Source organism: Globicephala melas, chromosome 5, assembly GCF_963455315.2.
Source record: "Globicephala melas chromosome 5, mGloMel1.2, whole genome shotgun sequence".
Classification (NCBI taxonomy): Eukaryota; Metazoa; Chordata; class Mammalia; order Artiodactyla; family Delphinidae; genus Globicephala; species Globicephala melas.
The window spans coordinates 72,183,340-72,202,229 of NC_083318.1; the positions used below are offsets into that span (position 1 = coordinate 72,183,340).

At 40.9% G+C, this 18,890-nt stretch overlaps 1 protein-coding gene across 1 annotated transcript in view; it reads right to left on the reverse strand.

The window, feature by feature from the left end:
• Window positions 1-18,890, reverse strand: part of USP46 (ubiquitin specific peptidase 46) — a 62,542-nt gene that overhangs the window by 12,180 nt on the left and 31,472 nt on the right. The window contains 2 exon segments of the mRNA XM_030880519.3: window positions 5,634-5,665; window positions 5,668-5,712. Coding sequence (XP_030736379.1) covers window positions 5,634-5,665; window positions 5,668-5,712 — 77 coding nt within the window.

Sequence of the window (18,890 nt, forward strand, 5' to 3'; positions counted from 1 at the left end):
GTATAAAGTCCAGGGGAAAGCACAGAGGACAGAGAAATGAACTGGGATTATTCAGGACGTTTCCCCGAGGGGTGATATCTGAGTCAGGTTCGCAAAAAGGGAAAGTGAGCCAGGGGAATAAGAGTCCAGGGTCCCAGACAGAGTGAAGGCTGAGGCCCAAAGGCATGAATGCAAGGTACAGAGCACGCTTCTTAGAAGCTGTGTGGACCCTGTGGCTCTCTAACTGGTCTCTGCAGGGGCGACAGCATCAGACAGTGCTTTTTGGATCACTTCTGGCAGCGCTCTGGGGGAAGGACTGGAGGGGGTCGAAAAGCAAGGAAACAATTTAGAAGGCAATTACACTCAACCCCCAGATTTCAAGCGCTTGATGCCTAATACAGACTCAAACTTAGCTGAATGCACACTAGCCAGCTCTTCACGGAGTAACTGATGTGAAATCTCTTCTTGGCCCACACACGGTTTATTGGGGCGGAACGGAACAACCAAGGAGAAGGGGGGGATGAGCCCGGGTGACGGTGGAGATTCACATTTTTGGAAAGTCTACCACAGACAAATCTCTTTATCCAACTAAAGAATCAGAATAACTAAGGCAAGCACAACAACAAATAAGGAATTAAACACTTTCGACTCTCTCTTATTCCCCGCCCCCTGCCAAAAAAACCAGCAGTTTTTGTAGACCCACTACGTAGAAATATAGCAGAAGTTGGTACCTAATGTGAAGACCTGATTCACAGATAACCACCATCCTGCCCAGCCCTAGCTGGCTGGAAGCTCAATGACACAGGAGAGACAGGGTGATGCTTCTGGAGCATCTGTGAGTTGAGAATTGGAAAATGCGGCTAAGTTAGGAAAACAGAGTGGCCCTGGCAAGAAACTGAGGCAGAGCAGATCTGTCAGGTGATGCTATACAGTTGTGGGAACAAAAGCAGGCAACAAAGGTTGAGGAAACTTTTCAATGAGAAAATCAAAGAGAAGAGGAGAGAGTAGAGAGGTCTTTTTGACACGGGATAAATTACAACAAAGCACAGAGGAGAGGTTACTGGGAAAGCACAAAACCCTTTGTAGTTCTTTAGAAAGAATCAAAGTGGAAATGAAACACTTTTTAAAAATACACTTTGGGAACAAATCTAATATGAAACACATACCTTTAAATGGAAACTATGAAACCTAATGGAAATGTATACAAGAAAACTTGAAAAAAATGGAGAAAAACTATGTTCCTGGGTAAGATGGCTCTAGGTTGTAAAGATAGCTACCATGTCCATGTTTAATGTCTATGTTTGATACATTTTTAATTAAAATCTTAACTTTTCACTCCACACAATAGCTAAAAAATTGAATTTAAAAGAATTCTCAAGCTAGGCTTCCCAATAATCTTCATGTCATGACCCACATAAAATAATGGTGCTACGTAGAAATGAGCTGGGGTACCCGATGCGGCTGCTCCTCTGGCAGCTCCAGGCTCTGCCCAGCCTCCCAGAAGCTGAGGGGATCTACACGCACCTGTAACCCATCTTCTGGGGCACACCAGCTGGGAAGCTTTGTTCTAGAATCTGCAGCAGTGGTTCACCCAGCTGCTCATCAGAATCACCTGGGGAGCTTTAAAAACAATCTCAATCGCCCCTCACCCTCCCCCAAGCCTAATTACAACAGAATCTCTACAGGTAGAACCAGGCACTATTGTTCTTAAAGCTCCCTAGGTGGTTCCAGTATGCTGCGTGGGCTGAGAGCCACCGTCCCCAGTGCTTTGCAAATACTAACATGCACTCATGCACCGGGAAATCTTGTCAAGACGCAGGCTCTGAGTCACGCACTCATTCTTGGAGGAGACCTGAGATGCTGCCGTACTAATGAGATCCCAGGTGATGTCAACGGCACTAGTCCACAGACCCCTGTTTGAGTAGCACAGATCTAGAGCGGGGGTTCTCAAACTCTGGTGGTATCAAAACCACCCACAAAAATTAATTAAAAATAGATGCCCAGGCTCACAAAAGTCGAATATGGCCTGGGCCTCAATTTTTACCAACTTCCCCAGGTGATTCTGATATGCACCAAAGTTTGAGAACTACTGACTAGAGTATTAAAGAAGGTCAAAAAAAGAAATCCAAAAGAAAGACATGTCAGATATTAGCAAGCACCATATATAAATAACAACCAAAACCAAGACATAAGTGAGGGAAACAGAGAAACTAATAGATGAGCATATGGCAATGGATGTGTGATGGGGATGCGTGTAAACTTAGCACACAGAGGAAGTTTCCAAAATGAACAGAAAAGACATTTCTTTAAAAATAGAGTAATTTAAAAAATAGAGCTTTGGGAGAACTAAAAGGCTGACCTCCCTGGCCCTGGGGGAATGGGAATTTTTCATGACAGGAAGAGCAGAGTGGTTTCAGAACATGGAGCCCTTTGAGGAGAACGGTACGTTTCTGTGCAGGAACCACAGGGAGGGACTAAGTCCCTGAAGCAAAAGACAAAAAATACCAAAAAGGACATGGGGGGGATAATTAAGATAAAATTCACGTATTTTAAGTTTTTGCCTGAGGCCATCCCTGAACTTTTTAAAAGGAAAAAAAAAACTTTCTCAGTATCCTCCTATGATACAGATGGCTCGCTCTGCCTAAGACACGGTGCTGAGATGTGAAATATTAGAATCATAGCTCAGCTACAATATGGCTTTAGTGCTTCCTCTAGACCTGTATCCTGAATTAACCACCATTTATATCATCATTTCTCTGGGACAAAAGTTCACTGAAAACACACTGTAATTGATCATCTAAAGCCCTTCAGGAAGGAGGTGGCAGAGATCTTACATTTAAATCCTACAATGTTAGCTTGATTTTTAACTTTTCTCAAAATCAAAACAAATGATAAAGTATCACATCAGAAGAGATAGGCAGGCATGATGTTAAAGAAGAAAACTCCTAATTCTAGTTTGAGAAAGAAACCCTAAAGAATGCAAAGCAAATTAAACCATGAGAAGGGCCAAAAAAGATCACGATCATTCCTCCTCTGTTGTCTCAAACAGAAAAGGCTAATGCATCAGCTGGCATCATTTATTCCCTGGAACTTTCTCCTGCACTTGGTTCTTTTGGGAAAGGCTGGAAAGCTGCCACCCCCATCACAGAACTCTCAGCGGTGAATGGCGACACCTGGCAGGGCCTCTCTTTATGTTGGGGAGGTGAGACCTTAGGCATATATGAGGGCAGGTCTAGGTAAGTCAGTCAAGGTCTATTTTAAGGATGAGGTAAGATGGGGTGGGGCAGGCCCTTCAGGAATATCAGCCTGGACAGTCTGATGAGAATCTGATGTTGTTTAGAAGGTACTCTGAGGTTATTCCGTACCCACCCATCCTGCTTTAACGCCTCCACATGCCTCTAGCCTGCCTTCATCAGGTATGCATCGCCAATACATACACTTCTCCAAGGAAAAGAAAAGGGCGGGGGGAAACATAATTCTGGGTTACGTTTGTTTATAACAAGGTTCCCCAAAGTTTGGAATTATAACTAACTAGAGTTAGCCCTTTACCTGGTTGGTCTCAAAGCTATAGTCACTGCCATCTGCCCTTCTGAACAGCCCAGAATTTCTTAGAGGGGAGGGGAACAGTCAGCCTCCCAAACTAACTCCCCTTCTCAAAGAAGCACAAATGGGCAAGTAATACCTTTTCTCCCTCCCCCTCACCTACGACCGGCGCTGGCACAACCTTACCTTTTTCGACTCCCTGTGAACACAAAACCCGGAGGAAATCAAAACCGGCTGCTTTTCACAGGAATATTAGGAGCCCGTGCCATAACCTTAACCATTCAGAAGAAAGAAAGGCCATCCAGGCCCACAAAACGCTTTGCAAACAAAGAGGTAACAAATATACCCTAGACACCTGGACCCAAGGCATCTGGAGACAAGGGATGAAACGTCAGACCAACAGGAGGTGCTGCAGTAACTCTAAGGGGTGAGGGTAGGCTCAGAATCCTGGGAACTGGAGAGTAATCAGCCCCCAGCTCACACGATACATGACCCTCAGATGGACCAGGACGCTCTTCCAGGTTGGAGTTGGTGCCTTTGACCTGAAAAATGACTTTCTAACAGCCAAATGGCCACAGCAAGTCTCTTTAATCTAGTCTAAAGAGTTCTAAGTAACCTGAACTCCTGATAGAACAATTCTGTTACACAATTCCCACTGAAAAAGATCAACAGTGGCTTGAAAGAGAAAGACAAATACCATGTGGTATCACTTATATGTGGAATCTAAAATGTGACACAAATGAACTGATCTAGGAAACAGACTCACAGACATAGAGAACAGACTTGTGGTTGCCAAGAGGGAGGGGAGGGGGGGGAGGGATGGACTGCGGGTTTGGGATTAGCAGATGCAAACTATTATAGAGAGACTGGATAAACAACGAGGTCTTACTGTATAGCACAGGGAACTATATTCAATATCCTGTGATAAACCATAATGGAAAAGAATGTATATATATATATATATGTATAACTGAATCACCTTGTTGTACAGCGGAAATTAACACAACATTGTAAATCAACTATACTTGAATAAATTTTAAAAAATAAACAAAAAAATAAAAATCAATAGTGCCTTGTAGTGACACAATAAAACACCTCTGAGCTGAGGTATCATAAGCAATGGGAAGGCCCACCCGACCACCTGGTCTACACTGGTACCCCCAATACCAGGCACTCTCTAGACGTGTTTAATGTCCTTCAAAGCACTGATCCCTGTCCATGGATTCCCACTAGACTGTAAGCACCATGAGATGCATACCTGCTGCTCACCCTTGACCTCCAGTGTCCCGAACAGAGCTGGGCTAATTATAAGCGCTCATGACCACTTGTCGAAAGGAGGAGAAGACAGTGAGGACAGGAGAAGGGAATTGTGCCTCTACATCAACTTTGAGCACATTTTCAACACATGAGTCAATGCACAATAGCTACACTAATGTGTTGCTCTTATACTCTGGGCTCCTTGCCTTTCCTCAACCCTAATTAAGAGGAAGTTTTTTTCCATAAGTGAGCTCCATACAATGCTGAAAGATGGAGGAAAAGGTAATGCCCTCATTGGTTCTCAGCTCAAAAGTGCATAATTTTTTTTTTGGCCGTGCTGCACAGATTGCGGGATTCTTAGTTCCCCGACGAGGCATTGAACCCCGGCCGCAGCAGTGAAAGCTCCAAATCCTAACCACTGGACCGCCAGGGAATTCCCACAATGTTTTAAATAACAGAATAGATGAGCTTAGGAAAAGAAAGTAATGGTAGGCATCTGTAGCACTTTTTAACTTAATTGTGTGACTCTGTGATTGTGTGCGTCTCTGTGTGTGAGAGGGAGAGAGGCCGATGACAGCCCAAAGCACACATCTGTATTAAAGATCAAAACCTTATTTTTAAACGTAATGACTAATGACTTCCACTTGATCCTCTCTCTCCTCAGCAGGACTCTTCTCCAGACCACATACACTTATTTTTAAATCTCTCTTAGGAAAGAAGAAATAGAAAATAATAGGATTATATTCGTTTAACAGAAAGGAAGATTATGTCCTGAAGAAACACAAGATTTTTCCCCCCATGTACTCACTAGCCTGATCAAAAGCTCAGACCACTGTCAGAATTCATGAGGTTACCTTAGACAGTGGGTAATAGATGTATTCTGCTCCCCACATCAACAGAAAGGTCAAGAAAATCTTCATCTTTGCTACTAACCTGGAGCAAAAAAAGAAAAAAAGCATTAGGCACAAAATACATAATAGACAAGTAGATAAAACTTTGAACACCTACAGGTAACCAAAAACCGTAACTGCAGTCAGTCAGGTATGGCTTTGTATACTCTCTAGCTACCAGTTACCTTGAAAACAATCCAGAACAAGAGAAAATCCTAAATCCTCCATTTAACCTCATCTGTGTCCAGCTTTGATTCAGGCTTTTCATAATTAAAACTCAACCAGATTTCTCTTCCTGTCCATTCATTGCCCCCACTGTTTCAAAGCAGGAAATATCACACAGGTATCCATATAGCTCAGCCTGGCAGAATGATAACAATGGAAATGGAAAAAGGACAAGAGCCTTAAAAAGCCTACTGCTCAGGGCTTCCCTGGTGGCGCAGTGGTTGAGAGTCCGCCTGCTGATGCAGGGGACACGGGTTTGTGCCCTGGTCCGGGAGGATCCCACGTGCCACGGAGCGGCTGGGCCCGTGAGCCATGGCTGCTGAGCCTGCGTGTCCGGAGCCTGTGCTCCGCAACGGGAGAGGCCGCAACAGTGAGAGGCCCGTGTACCACAAAAAAAACAAAAACAAAACCTAATGCTCAGATGATCACCCTCCATTCAGCTGTCTGCACTTCTTGCCAGTCCCCAGAAATCACTCCCTTCCTCCTGTGCCTAGTCATTCAAAGTGTGTGGGGGGCCCGGGGGCTGAATGTGCTATGGGCTGGAGGGTCTCTCTCTCTCTCTCTCTCTCTCTCTCTCTCTCTCTCTCTCACACACACACACACACACACACACACACACACACACACACACACACACACACACAGAGCTGTCCTCTGGCCCAGGAAGTGTTGTCCTTTGTAGAACATGCCCATGCTGTCTGTGGTACCAGCCAGACCTGGAGCTGGCCGGGAGCCTGGGCTCACACGGGCCCAGCAGACTGGACTGCTCTCAGCCACACCCATCCCCAGCCCTGGCTGTTTCTTGGCCTGCACAGCTGACACCACACCAATTCTGGGTCTGTACTTATCAAAGCTCACCGACTGGTGCCTGCCTTCCAGCAGCTCACCAGCTTGCCTGGCATTTCGCTGTCTTGGAGTGGGAGGGACAAACTAGCCCAGCAGGAACTTTGAGATGCCTAGTCAATTGGCAGCAAAACAAAAATCATACTCCTGTAAGTGAGACAACTATCCTATGACCCAACACTCCAATAGTCAGAGATGTGGACACAATCCTTTATACTTTCATTTGTGTACCCAAGAATGGGTATTGGCAGACTGCCCAACTCCATATCCTGTCTCTGCCACTTATAAAGCGGATGACACTAGGCAAGGTACTTAGCCTCTCTGTACCTCAGCTTCCTCATCTGTAAAGTGGGAGCAGTAAGAGTATCTATTTCATAAGTTGTTGTAAGGATGAAATAAGATAATACATGTAAAGTGCTTTAAGAAGTAAGGAAGCATTCAACAAATCAAGGATGGAAAAAACATTTAAAATGGCCTAAAATGGTCAAAAAGTTGGGAACGGGTTACTACACTATGAGTATCATATTAAATGAAACATTAAATGAAACATGAGACTGCTCTCCTGCACTTCCACCGTCACCATGAGAAGGGTAACCCAGGCTAGCCCACTGCTTCCCAGAAAAAGATGAGCGACCCACAGAGGAGAGCTGTTCTCACTATGAGGTGCCCCAGTCAGGCCCAGACAGGAGCACCACCCCCACCGGCCTCAGACACACCCGTGAGACAGCTGAAATGCAGACGTACGGGCTCAGCCCAGGCCGGCTGGATCAGCGACCCCCCCGCCGACCCATGGCTGCATGAACTACAGTAAAAGAATCAGAGTGGATCTAAGTCTCAGAGTTTTAGGGAAGTTTGTAACAAAGCAACAAATATAACCAACACAACTACAACTAACGTGACAGGCATTCCTCCTTTTACTGAACTTGGCACATAGCGTGTTTCTTTCAATTTGGAGTTTTGTGGCAACCCCGTGTCGAGCAAGTGTACTGGCAGCAACATTTGCTCACTTCGTGTTTCTGTGTCACATTTTGGTAATTTTCACAATATTTAAAACCTTCTTCATTATTATTATGCTTTACGGTGCTCTGTAATCAGTGATCTTTGGTGTTACTACTATGACTCACTGAAGGTTTCAATGATGGTTATCATTTTTTAGCATTAAGTATTTTTCAATTAAGGTATGTACATTTTTTAGACATAATACTATTGCACACTTAATAGACTACAATATAGTGTAAAAATAACTTTTATATGTATTGGGAAACCAAAACATGTGTGTGACTCGCTTCACTGTGATATTCACTTTATTGCAGTGATCTGGAACCAAACCCACAATATCTCCAAGGTATGTCTGTAGGTATATTTTATTTTTATTCATTTATTGTCTATTTCCCCCTTACTAAAGTGAAAGTTCAAAAGTTCTGTAATGACTAAGATCCTGCCCTTCCAACACTCCTCCAGAAAAGTATAAACTCAAATAACTATAAACTAACAGCAACTACCTGAAGGCAATGGAGGCAGATGGGGAGTCCACACGTGGAGGAAAAGAGCTACAAATGAGTTCATGGTTTCACAGCCTTTAGTGGGATCCATGGGGGAAAATGCAGTCTTTCTGGTCTAGGAGCCAGAAAATCCAATCTGGGAAACCACGTCCACTGAGAAGAAGGGAAGGAATCTGAGAAAGTATCCCCAACTCTGTCTACCCACATCTCTGGCTGACCCCTGAGCCACACACATGCACAGAGTACACTCACAGCAACCTGGCTGGTTACAAAAGGGATGACCCAAGAGTCAAACTGCTGCCTAGGAAACAGTTTGTAGTGAGTCCAACCAAGATAACTACCTGCTAAAACTAACTGAAGAAAAACAGCAGAACCCAGAGTCTCTCAAACTGAACATTCTCTATGTCCCAGATATGACCCAAACTTACAATATGTGAAGAACCAGGAAAACGGAAGATATTCTTAAAATAAAAGGAGGCAACTGAGACCAATCCTGGGATGACCCAGATGTTGGAAGTAACAAACAATGATTTTAAATAAGCTTTTATAAATATCTTCAATAAAGTGAAATATATTCACAGTGAACCAAAAAATAAGACATCTCGGCAGAGAAATAGAAACAAACAAAAAAAGACTCAAATGGAAATTCCAGAACTAAAAACTTAATACACTGGATGGACTTAACAGAGAACTGGAGATGACAGAGGAGACACCAGGGGACTTGAAGACAGAACAATGGAAATTATCCAAGGAGAAGAATAAAGGAAAAAAAAGAAAGATTGAAATAAAAATTAACAGATACTCAATCAACCTGTTAGATATCATACACATAATTGGAATCCCAGACAGGGAGGAGAGAGAATAGGGCAGAAAAATGATTTGAAAAATAATGGCTGAATATTCCCTACATTTGGTGAAAGACATACATTTATAAATTGAAGATACTCAACAAACACCAAGCAGGATAAATACAAAGAAGGCCAGCCAAGGTCAAACTGTTGAAAGCCAAAGGTAAAAAAGCAAATCTTAAAAACATCTAGAGAAAAATGACACATTACAGCGAGCTCCCTGGTGCCCTAGTGTTTGGAATTCCAGGCTTTCACTGCCATGGCCTGGGTTCAATCCCTGGTTGGGGAACTGAGATCCCACAAGCTGCGTGGCATGGCTAAAAAATAAATAAATAAACTTTTTTTTTTTAAATGACACATTACAAGAGAATGATTCTGTTGGAAGCTGGCCTCTCATCAAAAATTACAGAGGCCAGAAGACACAGAACATCTTTACTATGCTAAAAGAAAAAGCTATCAAAACAGAATTCCTGCATCCCATAAATATATCCTTCAAGAATGAAGATAAAAGTGAACAGAATTCATTATTAACAGACTTGCACTACAAGAAAGGTTACAGGAAATTCTTTATACCAAAGGGAAAAGCTAGCAGATGGAAATCCAGATCCTCAAGAAAAAGTGAAGAGCATCAAAAATGGGAATTATGACACGATCCTGTGGGGGTTATAACACACGTAAATGTAATACATGTAGCAACTATAGCGTAAAGGACAAGGTAGGTCAGGGGTGGAAGGAATATGCACCTACACAGTTATAAGTTAACTATGTTTTACGCGAAATGGAACATTATTAATTGGATGGGGACCGTGAAGAGTGAAGAATATACTGTACTCTCCAGAGCAGCCGCTAAAAAACAACGTACGAAGATATACTAAGAGGAAAATTAAAATGGAATTGTTCAATGTAATATACACACACACAAATAATCGGAAAAGGGAAAAACATTTAAAAAGCAGAGAAGGAGGAAGAGAGAAACAAAAAGCTCCGGGGGAATAAACAGAAAACAAATAATAAAATGGGAGCCTCAAACCCAACCATATCAATAATTATAATAAACACTAATGTAATAAACTTTTCAAGTAAAAGTCAGAAATTGAGTTGAATTTTTTTAAAAAGCAAGACCAGCTACATACTGCCCACAAGAGCTACACTTTAAATATAAAGAAACAGATAAGCTGAAAAAAAATGGATGGAAAAAAATATACTATGTAAAGAGTTAATATACATATATAGTGGGCTATTTAATATAAGAAAATAGATTTTAGACAAAATTATGAGAAATAAAAATGGTATTTCCTAATACTTGGGTCAATTTACTAGAAAAACATAATCAAAAATATGGAAGTCCCTCATAACAGAGCCTCAAAAATATATGAAGCTGGAGCAGTATTCACCAACAAAATGGAATGAACCACATGCTACAACACAAATGAATCTCAAAAATGTTATGTAAGTGAAAGAAATCAGACACAAAAGACCAGATCTTGTATGATTCCATATATATGAAATGTCCAAAAAAGGCAAATATCTAAAGACAGAAAGTAGCTTAGCGGTGGCCTAAGGCTTGCAACAGAGATTAACTGCCCAATACAAAGGATCTTATTGGTGTGATGGAAATGTTTTAAAACTGGATTATGGGCACAAAAGCAGAAATACGAATCAATGGAACAGGCTAGAAAGGCCAGAGATAAACCCACGCATATATGGTCACCTTATCTTTGATAAAGGAGGCAAGACTATACAATGGAGAAAAGACAGCCTCTTCAATAAGTGGTGCTGGGAAAACTGGACAGCTACATGTAAAAGAATGAAATCAGAACACTCCCTAACACCATACACAAAAATAAACTCAAAATGGGTTAGAGACCTAAATGTAAGGCCAGACACTATAAAACTCTTAGAGGAAAACATAGGAAGAACACTCTTTGACATAAATCACAGCAAGATCCTTTCTGACCCACCTCCTAGAGAAATGGAAATAAAAACAAAAATAAACAAATGGGACCTAATGAAACTTCAAAGCTTTTGCACAGCAAAGGAAACCATAAACAAGACCAAAAGACAACCCTCAGAATGGGAGAAAATATTTGCAAACAAAGAAACTGACAAAGGATTAATCTCCAAAATATACAAGCAGCTCATGCAGCTCAATAGAAAAAAAACCAAACAACCCAATTGAAAAATGGGCAGAAGACCTAGACATTTCTCCAGTGAAGATATACAGATTGCCAACAAACACATGAAAGGATGCTCAACATCACTAATCATTACAGAAATGCAAATCAAAACTACAATGAGGTATCACCTCACACCAGTCAGAATGGCCATCATCAAAAAATCTACAAATAATAAATGCTGGAGAGGGTGTGAAGGAAAGGGTACCCTCTTGCACTGTTAGTGGGAATGTAAACTGATACAACCACTATGGAGAACAGTATGGAGGTTCCTTAAAAAACTAAAAATAGAACTAGCATATGACCCAGCAATCCCACTACTGGGCATATACCCTGAGAAAACCATAATTCAAAAGGAGTCATGTACCACAATGTTCATTGCAGCTCTATTTACAATAGCCAGGACATGGAAGCAACCTAAGTGTCCATCAACAGATGAATGGATAAAGAAGATGTGGCACATATATACAATGGAATATTACTCAGCCATAAAATGAAACGAAATTGAGTTATTTATAGTGAGGTGGATGGACCTAGAGTCTGTCATACAGACTGAAGAAAGAGTGAAGGAAGTCAGAAAGAGAAACAAATACCGTATGCTAACACATATATATGGAATCTAAAAATAAAAAGTGGTTCTGATGAACCTAGGGGAGGACAGGAATAAAGACACAGACATAGAGAATGTACTTGAGGACACAGGGAGGGGGAAGGGTAAGCTGGGACGAAGTGAGAGAGTAGCATTAACGTATATACATTACCAAATGTAAAATAGATAGCTAGTGGGAAGCAGCCGCATAGCACAGGAAGATCAGCTTGGTTCTTTGTTACCATCTAGAAGGGTGGGGCAGGGAGGGTGGGAGGGAGGTGCAAGAGGGAGGGGATATGGGGATATATGTACACATATAGCCGATTCACTTTGTTATACAGCAGAAACTAACACAACATTGTAAAGCAATTATACTCCAATAAAGATGTTAAAAAAAAAAAAAGCAATAAATGGCTGTAAGACTCCCACCCCCAAAAAAACCTGGATTTTGGTCATAGTTACACAACTTAGCAAATCACCCCCCACCAAAAAAAATCACTGAATGGATGAATTTCATGGTAATTAAACTGCACCTCAATAAAGTTGTTTTTAAAAAGTAAAAAAAAATCATGAAGCAAAAACTGACAGAATTAGAGGAAGAAATAAGACAAATCTCACAATTATAGTTAGAAATTTTAACACTACTTTCTCAGCAAATAATATAAAACTATGGGGGAAAAAATCAAGAAAAACACAGACAATCTGAATAACTCTACCAACCATCATGACCTACTGATAACTATAGAATACTATACCCAACAACTACAAAATATAAATTATTTTCAACTCGGTGGTTCTTAACAAGGGAAACTGCCTTTCAGGGGATATTTGGCAATGTCTAGAGACATTTTTGTTGTCACATTTTGGGGGATGTTACTGGAATCTAGTAGGTAGAAGCCAGAGATGTTGCTAAACATGCACAGGGCAGCACCCCACAAAAAACAATGATCTGATACGAAAGGTTAATAGTTCTAAGGTTGAGAGACCCTGCTTTCAAGTACATTTACCAAAATAGACCGTGTGTTAGGATACAGAACATGTCACGATAAACTGTAAAAGACTGAAATCATACAGAATATATTCCCTAACCAAAACAGAATGAAATTGGAAAACATTAAGATACCTAGGAAAACACTAAATATTTGAAAATTAAACAACACACTTCTAAGTAATACATGGGTCAAAGAAAAAAAGTCACAAGAGAAATTAGAAAATAATTTGAACTAATGACAAAGAAAATGTATCAAAATTTGAGAGATGCAGCTAAAACAGTGCTAAAAGGAAAATGTATAGCTTTAAATGTGTATATTAGTAAATAAAAGAGCAGGGACTATCTTTTCTGTTTGTTTTAACTGCTATATCTCTAGTACATAAAACAATTTCCAGTATTTAATAGGTACACAATAAATATTTACTAAATAAATGAATATATAACTGAACAAAAGACTAAACAAATGAAAAGATATCTAAACGCCAATAATGGCATCTGGGTGGAAGAATTATGAATGATTTTCTTTTTATACATTCCTGTGCCTGTTTTTTAAAAAATAATTCACAGGTATTATATTTTTTAATTAGTAAAACTTTTTTTAAACCTAAATGGCCTTTCTCTGAGAGATAATAAAACGATTATAGCCAACTGAAGTCATACATAATTTAGATAGTTCTACTCAAGGTCCTGTACTTGAAGGGGGATGAAAACAAAGAAACACTGTCTCCCTTTACATGCAAATCTTTCCCTGTACTTGTTTCAGGGAGAGGGAAGAAAGGTACAAATCTAATTAAAGAACTGGAGAAAGTTACTGTAACTTTCTCAATTCCCAGTGCAAACTGCTTCCAGAATTAAGAGAAAGCACTGCTCAGGTGGATGGCCCCACCGGTGACATCAAAACATGGCACTAAACCCTTCCATTTGGACTTTTCTCTCTCCCCCTGTCTCAGACTGACATAGTCAAAAGCAATGAGTGATCAAGCAATTTTTTTTTTTTTTCCTTTTATCTCTTCCCAGAAAGCTGCCAGAAAATAAAACCATTTTATTCCCACACACAAGGATCTCATTCTGGTCTAAGTGAAAACACAGCTTGTCTCCAAGGAAACATATGTATCACTAAGACTGATACTCTCGGCAGGTACAGGCTACATCTTATTCTCCTTTCTTCTCCCCCGATTTTGGGCATGGAGTTCCCCCAAAACTAGTTTTAAAAGGATGGAAGAGACCCTACTTGCTCTTGTTTTTAATTCATTACAAACCAATTAATAGAACAAATTAATATACAGGGCTTTGCTCAGTTCCTGAGTAATTAAAAAAAAAAAAAAAAATCATGAGCTTTGCTAAGTTCCTGAGTAATTAAAATCCTATTCAAATGTGCTTCTAAATCCCCAGCCGCCTTTGCTGGGCTTAGCAGAAAAGGTGACCAGGTGGCAGCTCCACGCTGCTCAGCCAGGGACTGAAAACGTGCTGGCTCAGAGTCGGTGCCAAATTGTTGGGCTCAGGAAGAGTGGCAACCACAGCCCACCTGAGTCCTGGGGACTCAGAACCACCCCTCAGCGAGTGACTCCACCTGACCACAGCGCCCATCCCCACTCCTCTTCTGTGAAGGGCTCAGAAGCTCTACTGAGTCAATTTTAACCTCTGCAAACAAAACAAGAAGGGGCATACAATTGGTACTTCACAAAGCAGCTCTTTAGACAACCTTTTGGCTTCTCAGTCTTAAAGCCACTGAGAAGCACTGAGAACCACAGATCTGCAAAGCAAAAACTCAGTTGAAAGAGAAAGTGGGGGCGGGGGGCGGGAATTAACAACAACAACAAAATTAAGCTCCAACCAAGGGAACACTGAGGCTAGACTGGAAAATCCCCAGGCCTCCGTTCTGGAGTGCCTTGGTTACGGTTATCTGGGACAGTCAGCACTGAATGACCCCCTTAAAACTGTCGATCCAAGTCTACTGCAGAATGAAACCGTTTGTCTCCGTAAACCCCTCAGTTGACATCTGCACTGCAATCACAGGCAACGTTTACAAAGGGTGAGACCCAGAAAAAGAAAAACATTATCGTCTGAAAGCACGAAGACTGGCACAAAGGGTTTTGCACAATTGGAGGAACTACCAGCTGAGGCCGCCCCTACAGCGAGGCTCCCCCAGGGGCTAATTTGCTGCTCCAGATCTAGTGCAGTTCAATCCCACTGTGAGTGTTCACTAATGGTCTTGGCAATTCTGCCGGAAGCGCTCTGTAAAGGCTGCTTGCCCTGGGCAGAGGACGTTACTTAAACGGGGCCCCATATTTCTCATCCTGTGAAGGAAAACTTTTAACTTAGGTCTTCTTTTACACTAAGTTCTCAACATTCTACAGTAACAACTAAAAAGCCCGCAGACTATGCATTTTCTTAGAAAGTAGAGGGCTTTCTAACAATTAGAGCTTTCTAAAAATGGAAGGCATCGCCTGGGAAGATTGAGTTCCCTATCTCTGGACAGGATCCAGCAGATGCTGGTGACCAACTGGCTAGGACGTCACAGAAGGGACTCGGGCACTGGGAGAGGAAGGATTAGGTGACTCGTAGGATCCCGTCCAGTTAAAGGATCTAAGGAAATGGAGGTGATTATCCAAGTAACTCCAGAGCGGGGAAGGTGGAAAGCACTCCTGCCTCAAATGTAATCATTTCAGGGGATAATAAATGTACGTTTTTCAGAGTGCACCATCCTCCACAAAGACACACCCACACACTCTCATTCTCTTCCACAAACGAAGTATAAATGGTTGGAATCCCGCTAAAACAAACTCTATGGTGTGATCCAAAAGTTTTGGAGGAATCTTTGGGCACAGGCTTCCGATCCGTGGTAACCCTCCACGAGAAAACAGGCTCTGTAACAGCTTCTGCAATACAATTATCTGCGGGTGCAATTTTGCATTTGTTGGGATCAACTGACCTGTTCTCAGACAAAAAAAGAAACTACAAATGTGACTGAGTCTTTCTGAAAATCTACACAGAGAATCACAAGACGGATGTAGTAACTGTTAATTTCAAAGATAACCAAAAGAATTAGACCAGCTGTACAGTCTGGGGCAGGTTTCCCGCCTAAATGTAGAGATGTGATGCCCCATTGTTCTGGTTCCTGTATCTAAGCTCACAGAATACTCTGTACTCCTTCACGGAACTTTGCAATTGTAACCACAAAATGAATTATCCACTCTGTTATTAATGTCTGTCTTCCATGCTCAAAGTTTCAGAAAGGCCAGGCTCTCACTGCATCCTCAGTGTCTATACCTTTACTTAGCAGATGTGGGAAGAAAAAAAAAGTATTTATTGAATAAAAGAATACTTGTCTCTACAACAGCCACTATACTACCAAAGTGAAGAGACATCTGAGAATAGTGGGTATAGACAAGAACGTGGAGAATAAGAATGCTCATGCACTGGGGGTATAAAATGGTACAACCACTTGGGGGAATTTGATATTTTCTAATGAGGTTAATGGTAAGCCCATCTTATGACCTAACAAATCTACTTCTGTGTATATATCCTAGAGGAACTAGATTTATGTACACTAGATTGTATATGTATTAGAATGTTCAGAGCAGCATTGTTCATAGTTGCCCCAAGTTGGATACAACCAAATACCCACCAACAGTAAAATGGATTCATGAATTGTGGTATATTCAGGCAATGGAATACTATATGACAACGAAAATGAATGAACTTAAGCCTCATGCAACAGCACAAATAAATCTCACATGGGATAGTGAGAAAAAAAACGAAAAAAAACCCAGGACACTAAAGAATACACACTGCATGATTCCATTCATCTAAAGAGCAAAAAAAATCCAAACGGCTATTTATTTTAGGGATGCACAGGTAAGTTTCGAGTTCTAGCAAACATTCAAAGAACAGATAAATCAAAATGTACACATACTCTCTCAAAGAAGATAAAGAAACTGGAGGCCACTACTCTACTTTGGGCACGAGAGTAACATGGAAAAGGGCAAGAGAAAAGCAAGAAAACCCAGTAGGAAGTTACTGCTGTAGCTTAGTTGAGACGGCCAGTCACGAGCTGATGGGTTCCTCTACGCTTCTAGGTTCTTCTGGCTGCTCTAAAAAAGTAAACGGGCATGAGACATTAACAGGAGAAAGTGGTGATGGGTGGCCTGAGCCAGGGTGGGAGCAGGAGGGATGAAGAGGATTAAAGAGACACAACAAGACAGGACCTGGTGACAGAATAGATACAAGAGGTAAGGTGAGCATGGTACCAAGGGATACTCCCTTATTAAAAGAAGGGAAGAAAGCAAAAAGACTGCAAGTCTGCAGATTATACTACGTACAATATAGCCCTAATTTTGATGTTTAAAAAGGACATGAATTTACTCTAAAAATAAATTTAGTATCAAAAAGAATAAAAAAACTGCAATGGATTAAAACACATAAAATGTTAAAACTCAGGAGTTCATCACAAAACTATAATGCAAAAGAAGGAAAAGAAGATGAAGGGTTCCAAAGGTTCTAGCATTGCTGGGAAAGTGGGAAAAAAACAAACCAAGTTAAGGATGTGTATTGTAGTCTCTAGAGTAACCTCTAAAAGAACTTAAAACTAACAACAACAACAAAAAAAAAATAGGAAGGAAGACAGACGTTTCATTGATACAAAGGCAAGAGGAAAAAAAAAAAAAGAATATAAAATAGGTGGGTTGAATGGAAACAAAGAATAGGATGGTAGAAACGTACTGCCATTTCACAATACAAGTTAAACACCACAGGATGTTTCCAGAATGTGGGAAATTCTTTCAAACAACCTGATTTCTTCAACAACTAAACTACGAGGGAAAAAAAGGAGGGGTGGTAACTCATAGATTAAGACACATACTGACCAAATGCAATGTGTGGACCACGTTTGGATACTGATTTGAATTAACCAGCTGCTTTAAAGAAAAAGTGACATAATCAGAGAAACGAACACTGAGTGAACAATGATTTAAAGGAATTCTTTTTAGGTGTGATAATGGCATTGTACCAATGTTTTTTTAAAAAAGATTTCTTACCTTTTGGAGATATATAACAAAGTAATGAAGAAATTACAAATGGAATGATGTTACCTGGGACTTGCTTAAAAATAGACCAGTTCTGTGAAGTGGGAGGGGGCGTGAAAGGAAAGATGACTGAGATGGGCCAGCGTGTTAACAATCATTGATCCTCAGTCATACACATATGGGATGTATTATACTATTCTATTTCTGTATGCATTTGAATTTTACTGGAACAGAAGGAGAAAGGGAAGGAGGAGAGATCTCTAGATAGATAAGTATGTGCAGAAAATGTTTTGGCAGGATATATTTCAAAATGGTTATCTCCGGGCTAACGTGATCACAATTTTTAGAAAGTGTTACAAATTTATCATCTCTGGGTGGGGAGATTACTGGTAACTTTTAGTCTCTTTTTGCTTAGCTATGTTTTCTAATTGTTTCTACAAGGAACAAACCAGAATGCTTCAAATGCTCCAAATGCTTCAAAAATTGTTTAGAAGGATAGAAGACTGCCAAAAAACAAAGAGCCTCCCACTTAAATCCACATTTCTTAACCATTTCTGGGTGCCAGTCCCTCGGCAGAATCTGATGCAACTACTGTCTCTCTCCCCAGAAAGATGCACAATCCTACAGAATTTTTCATATGACGTTATTAAGAAACTCTGAGACCTCAGATGAACCCATACTTTCTATGTTATTAGTAGTCATCATAAATAGTAATAGTTGGCTTTTACTGCACAGTTGGTATGTGCCAAGCATGGTTCTAAGTGCTTTCCAAAAGCTAACTCATTTAATCCTCCTAGCAACCCTACGAGACAGGCACTCTCATCATCCCCAATTTACAGATGAGGTGAGGTCAGAGAGGGTGAATAATTTGCACAAGGTCCCACAGCTGCTGACTGGCAGAGCCAGCATACAAACTGAGCAGCCTGGCCCTAAAGCCTTTAAAAAGCTTTTTTTTTTTTTTTTTTTTTTTTTTTTTAGTTAAAGCTGGGCTTTTAACTACCACATTAAGAGGCCACTCAGAGAGT